Source organism: Gasterosteus aculeatus, chromosome Y (genome assembly GCF_964276395.1).
Source record: "Gasterosteus aculeatus chromosome Y, fGasAcu3.hap1.1, whole genome shotgun sequence".
Classification (NCBI taxonomy): domain Eukaryota; kingdom Metazoa; phylum Chordata; class Actinopteri; order Perciformes; family Gasterosteidae; genus Gasterosteus; species Gasterosteus aculeatus.
The window spans coordinates 9,719,433-9,726,430 of NC_135709.1; the positions used below are offsets into that span (position 1 = coordinate 9,719,433).

Sequence of the window (6,998 nt, forward strand, 5' to 3'; positions counted from 1 at the left end):
ATTATATTACATTTGAATTGTATCAGCAAGTGTTTTTTAGCCTAACAATCCACATTTATTCTGGTTATTGTGAAGTTTGTTTGTCTTATTGAGCTGAAATATCCCGTCGGTGGGTGTTCTGATCTTCTAAACAAGAAGAGAAAACGACTTCTCTGATACTGGCTGGTAACCATGAATGGCGGTTGGCATGTCTCCACTTGCTTCTCTGTTTGCACTTAATTGGACTATAATGAGCAGGTCTCAACAAACAATAAGCGCACAAACAATACTACGAGGTTGTGTTTTCTTATTTTTCAGGATATCCTGTTTGACTCGGCGACTCACCTGGTTAAGAAGTTTGTTCTACACACCAACTACCCCGGCCATTACAACTTCAATATGTAATCTGTCATGTTACTTGTTTCTGTGTGTCTTTCATTCGATATTATTCATTCACTAAGTGTACCAGATATTTTTCATCAGCAGTTGGCAATACTGCACACGATCCAAACCCTGGCTTTAGCTGTATTAAGCTAATATATGAAGAAAGAAACATAGCTTTTACCATATCATGGACCAAAATAATTCAACTCGCCATATAATGCATACAATGTGAAATCATGTGAGTGAAGAAAGGGATTTTCACAGTGTGGCCTGTAAGCAAATAAAGGGTTGAAAGTTGAAGAATTATTTAATGACAATAAATTAATGGAAAAATAATAATTAAAATTAAGCCGGGTTAGGCTTTTTTTCTCTAGTTGTACTCCAGCAGTTTGGCCTTTTTAGTCTAATCTTTCTATGCTTTTGATTGCTTTTTTTCTGCCATTACAGATATCATCGATGTGACTTTAAGATTCCACTCGTCATTAAGAAAGGTGAGACACTTGTGAGTCATAAATGCCTTTAAGAATGAACCACTATTGTCTCAGTGGGGATAGTATGATGTTGTTATTTATCATCCTCTCGTGTAATGCAAGTTTCTTTGTGTCCCTGCGCTCTAGAAGGAGCCGATTCTCAGACGGAGGACTGCCTGCTAACAACCAACAGCAAGGTCACTTCTACACAGAGTTTGTTTGTCAGAGCTAATTGCTTTGTTGACATTTGACAATATGGCTCTTTGGTAGCGATGTAACATAACATGGTGTCTGGGCCGGGTTTCCTTACAATTATGTTCAGCTTTCTAATTTGGACTCTTATCGCCTTTTTGGCGGCTACAGGAAATCATCCCATTATTCGTATGATATCACTTTCATCCTCTTAAAAATCTCTTATGCACAGAAGTTGCATGAAGAAATTTCTAATGGAGATCATGTGGAATTGTATCTTTAGGTCAGTAATAATATGAGGATTGACAATATCTGTCTCCTTTACTACACAGCGGTCTGTTAAAATGTGTCTTCTGCCATTGGAAACAACAGTTTGAAGATGAAAAAAAACAACCACAGTTGTGTTGTAGTTCCCTTAACAACCCTTCTTGTTCACTGACCTGGATGTTGACTCTTGAATGGTCTGTTAAACTTTCTTTCCACCAGTGGGATCAGATTCAGGAGCTGCTCGGTCACCCGATGGAAAAACCTGTCGTGCTCCACAGGTACAAACCCATCCTCTGGCATCAAAACGGACTTATATTTGTATATGAGATTATTTTCATTGTGTCCCATGTTGTTGGTTTGTGCTTATAACATTCAAGCTGCAACATTTTTATAGGCAGTTTTTTTTGGACGCTATTTAAGGGAGTGTCTGCTCTGAATAAATGTTTGTGTTTATAGGTCCTCATCAGCAAATAACACCAACCCATTCGGCTCTACATTCTGCTTTGGACTGCAGAGGATGATCTTTGAGGTCAGAACACTGTAGTTATTTTTGCAATCCTTCCGTCAGCCTTGATTGATTTGGCTTTGGCTAATGTGGTTTAATGCTACAAGTTCCACAATACAGGGGACATCAAAGCATAAAGAAGTCAGGCAATAACTTTTTCAATCACTTGGTGAGCGACCGGCATTTCATTTTATACTGCACAAGGTAAAGGTACTTGGAAACCTAGCCTTGAAGTCGACGGTGTGCCACCTGTGGTGGAAATTTGTCGATCATGGCCGCTCACTTTAGTCTCTCAGTCTTCTTCCATTACTCCTGCAATATTTCAAACTGAGACACTGTCAAAAAATGCCTCATTATTAGCAGTAATATAATATTTTCTCCAGTAACGTTGCCGTAGGCCCCCTGTTTATTATAATGCACATTTTAAAACTCTGCTTTGATTCATAACGCGGCCGTAGGCTCAATCACCATTGGATTACCTCATCTGGCGAGAGTCAATCCGCAAACATTTTTTTAAATGCAATTGAAAAGTGTATTTTGGTATTTAGGCCGTGGTAATGGACAAATGTGTTTTTCCTTTATTTTTCAACTGCATACCCCTTTCTTATTGTTATCCAATCAATTTTAAGACATATTTTATGTATCCCTCTTCCTCAGGTGATTCCGAATAACCACATAGCATCCGTGACCCTTTATGGGGCTCATCGGACCTCGAGTCAAACCCGACCCGAGTCCAACAGCAGTTCCCACTGAATCAGTAACTAGAACCTCATCCCATCCCATTCTGGCCTGTCCTGAGTCGAGTATCTCTGCTGACTGAATGTCTAACCAGCGCCAGATTCATTACCAAGCAGACTGTAACCAGAGCAACAAAGTAATTCCTACCACGCTCAGATGCTACTCACTGAACGGAACAGAAACCAGAATCCAGAATAACCAAGTAGCACCTGGTTCGATTCAACCTTTCCTGCTGGCTCCCCGAGACTCTCTCTCCCAATCAGACAACATCTGGTCGCCACAGTCAACCCAACCCGGACTATCCCAGGAACCAGGATGCAGTGACATGGTCGACAGTCGATGGCACTATCGGAATAATGTCTTGGTGGTGTGAGAATATCAAGCTCTCTGTGCTCAAATAGCGCTGAGCTGTTTCCTGTTTCCATCCAGTGACTCAATTTGCCCAGAAACCACAGAACAGTACGTCCAGGCTGCAGTTTGGATGGCATTCTTCCACGGCTGCCTTTCTATTGGACAAAAAACTCCATCACTTTGTGGTGAGATGATCAGCAATATCATCTGAACATACATCTCTACATAAACTGCTTGAGCCAAGGTCTTGAAACAAACTCTTGCTTGACCCACTAAATAAACATCAACCAACCACACTGCCAGCCCAACCAGTACCGCCTTCCTGCCACAGCCGAAGAACCATGCTCGACCAGCCCAATCAAAGACCTGACACATTTAAACCGCAAACATTCAACCCAATGGGCCCAAACAAAAGCCTTCAGAGCACATTGGAAACTCTTTAAGAATTTTAAGCAGAAACGCATGATAACCCAGATGTTTTCAGACAAGAGAAGAACCAAACGCCTGTAGGGTTTGGGCATACATGTGGCACATGTGAAGCCTCCCCGAGGCAAAACGGTCCAAACATTGTCAACAGTATTGTCTCCCTCTCAAACCGTCCTACTCAACAGTTCTACACAGTTCAAACGCACACTCTCAAGCACAGCACTCAACACTATTAACCCACCACAGCTGTTGTTATGTGCAGCTCTAGATGTTGTTGTGTCTGTCTCTTATTCACACACACGCACACACATACTTGGATAAATGAGCATCCGCATGTATAAGGAGGCTGTTACGAAGTTTTCACAGCATCCGATTCAAACACGCACATATATTTAGTCTCTCCACTCATATGTGTACATGTGTTTCCAACCCACAAAATATGGTTTATCTTTTAGCGTTTTTTTAATGCAAACCAAACATGCAGACATGACACAAGGATTTACATGCAAGATGATGATTTTGAATGAGGAAAGTTATGAGCACAAACTGGCAACCTGTTTCTATTTGTATTTGGTCCTGCGTGTCGTGAGGGGCCTACACTCGTCTGCCCTGCTTCATTCGTTCACATCATGACCATTTTCACCGTGTTCTCTTTTTACATTTCCACTAATTTACACATTTTTACTTGATGGCTTCATTGAGCCCTCTCCTCACACACAGATTTGTGGAGGCGATTCGGAGAGATGGTGGTGTGCGTGTTTTTATCCACGAGCTTAGTCGTAAGACGGGTCCTCCCACAGTGCACGATGTATGTGGTCATATCATCTGTGTTACCTTCATCCGCCTGTTCCCTTCTCTACACGTGATCGATGCGTCACAATTCTTCCCGCAGTAATGTCTGCATTTATTGTTGTATTGCCAAATGCTTCAGCCAAAGACGATTCCGCAGGATTTCATGTGATCAGCGGACATTATTGTGCAGAGGGTCGTTAGTTGTCTGTCCCCCTTCTCTTGTGTCTTGTATGTCAAACCTGAACATTTCAGTCATTGCCGCGGTAACGCCTCTAAATTCAGCTCCTTGTTTCTGTAATTGCTGGCTTACAGCCAGAGATACTTTAACAATAGTAGTGTTCTATTGTATACTTGTTTGTTGTTGTCAGAGCTATAATTAAAAAACATCCTCTGTGAATTCAGTATATTTAAACCCATTTAGGAAATGGGAAAGACCATTATCATTCCGTTATAACATTTGATTCCCTCCAAAAGACTGAATTTGGAATATTTTTTCTCATAGGCATTTAAATAAACTGTTTAATCAATTGATCCTTTTGATACATATTTCATTTGTTTTGTTTTTCCTTTACTGTTGAATTTGTGATTGCATGTACCAGCACACGTTAAGACATCGATGTTGAAGTCAGGACACCTTTACATAACCAAATATTGAAAGCAACTGAGGAATTGAGTACAATAAGGCTGCTTGAAGATGGTTTCCAGTGCAGTATTTTAGGATCTACACAAAGATGTCTTGTTTGTAACAACTTGAAGTCAGTTTTGACGTGTTCAAGTGGCTTCACTGTGGCATTTTTATATCCATTACTTGGGTTGTCTTCATGTTCTTTACTAACCCAAACTAACTAAATCAAATAGATGATTGATTTCATCCTTCATTGAAACAAGTTGCATCACAGTGGGAGTTAGCTTGTTACAAGCAACAGTCAAACAACATTACTGCATTTCTGATTCATTATTCATTATATTATTGAATAGGAAAGACTTTTACAATTATAGCCTATATTTACAGCACTATTTCATGTGGTATTTTACCACACAAGAATACCTGTGGGAATTAATTTATGTGCTGTGAAAGTGTTGGTTTGGCTGTTCTGACATACAATTTTTTATGTATTTAGGCCCTGTTTCTTCAAACTGATGTTGTACAAATGCTGTAAATAGCTGAGTGCTCTTAGTTGGCATCCTTTTATTTACATGCTCTTATTGGCTTTGTAATGACATAACTGACTCAGGCTGAGTGTTTTAAAATGTCCTCCTTAAAGCCCGACTGCATCATTGAGAAGCAGTTATTTTTGTACTGTAGACCACTGTATTTGTGTGCACTGCTGAGGCTGCAGGTACTCTGTTGATTCCACAAAAACATCTTAAAATAGAAAAGCTCCATTTGTGCTGGAAGGGAAACAATCTCAAATCTGTACTGGAGGAGAACTTGTGTTTTCAAGCGTAAACAACTAGAAATCAATATTTTATTTGCTGCAGTCCGAATGTGTACTAGTTGAGGTGATTGGGTTTTGGGGCGCATGAGATATGAATGTTTTACAGTCTGGTTTCTTACACTCCGATCCAAAAAGCTAGCTGATGTTTCAAGATAAATTGAACAAATAGTGTTTGTTTGTTTTTATTGAGCTCCACTAATGTTAGGAACCTGGAACCACAAAGTTCCCAAATCCTGCTTTGGTTGATCTGCATGACTTGAACACGGAAACCCATTTAATATAATTGCCATGATGGCTATATTCCAACGTTTTGCTCAAATTTGCTTTTGTACAAGTAAATACGTGAAAATTAAGGGAAACGCAGTTGAACCTCAAATCCTACCGAGCCCGTCTTTGACTTCTGTCTTTATCCCCTCTGTACAAAATGATCTCATTGTACATATAGTTATAGACTATATTTAATCCCCACTGAACAGTACGTGTGTGTATGTAATGGAGGATTAGCAGCGAGTTAACGTATGGCCTTGTCTGTTTTAGTTTTCTTGGAAGGCTGGTTTAGGATCACCGAGACAAGGCAAAAGTTAGTTCTCTGTTTCCCTAAACGTAACGTACATGTAGGCTACTCGTTGTGGAATGTCAATGTTATTAATGCCAAACAAACAGAACAATGTGTTCACAACCCTTCAAGGCTCATCATGTTTAGTTACTAAGGAATAAATGATTTTAGAAATGCAGTTCTTCTTTTAGACCTGAAGGAAACCCATTCCTCGCCTGCATCAACAATATTCATTGATTATTCCTCAAAACAACTTGTTATTTAAGCGTTGCTGCTTTGGAAACGGATGGCTCAATGGTGATATGAAAAAACAAACAATATTCTTTCAAACCATACATACATGCTCAATGATTATAGGGAATCTGATTATTCAATATATAATTCACTCCATAAAACCGCTCGAACCGTTAACCCAGTTTTGGTAAACTGAGCCCAGGGAGGGCTACGGGTCGCTGGGCAGGAAAACTCACCCGAACTCAGGTGGACTTATCCCATCCTTGTTTTTCTAAAATGTTTCCTGTAGTTAATAAGTGAAAAGTAAGCATGTCTTTTTATGCTAAAATAAGTTCATTAATACTGAATGCAGAAAAGTCCAATTATTTTCGCATTTCCACTGAACAAAATGCAATCACAATACTATATAGTGCATAGAGAAAGATTCGGTTGACTGCAGCTTTGGTACAGCACAATAATTATCGCTGCGTTGTGAAGGTTGCTGAGATAAGCTTCTGCTGGTAACTCAAATGGGATAATTCGGCTGGACTGTAATGAAAAGAAATTCCCTCATCAATGTCAAAGTTCATTGTATGTACAAACAAGATATAAAAATGTGATGAAAACATTTAATAAAAATGTGGATGTGCAAAAGACTGTGGCATTTATTTCTAGTTTACACAACT

At 39.6% G+C, this 6,998-nt stretch overlaps 1 protein-coding gene across 3 annotated transcripts in view; it reads left to right on the forward strand.

The window, feature by feature from the left end:
• Positions 1-6,966, forward strand: part of LOC120812509 (phagosome assembly factor 1-like) — a 39,540-nt gene extending 32,574 nt beyond the window's left edge. For 2 of the 3 annotated variants that reach the window (XM_078097549.1, XM_040168596.2), the window contains exons 12-17: positions 298-380; positions 811-854; positions 981-1,030; positions 1,512-1,570; positions 1,749-1,821; positions 2,455-6,966. In XM_078097549.1, coding sequence (XP_077953675.1) covers positions 298-380; positions 811-854; positions 981-1,030; positions 1,512-1,570; positions 1,749-1,821; positions 2,455-2,550 — 405 coding nt within the window. In that variant the 3' untranslated portion in view covers positions 2,551-6,966. The remainder of the gene's footprint in view (positions 1-297; positions 381-810; positions 855-980; positions 1,031-1,511; positions 1,571-1,748; positions 1,822-2,454) is intronic. The other variant, XM_040168597.2, reaches the window with a different exon arrangement.
• Positions 6,967-6,998: the final 32 nt, after the last annotated feature.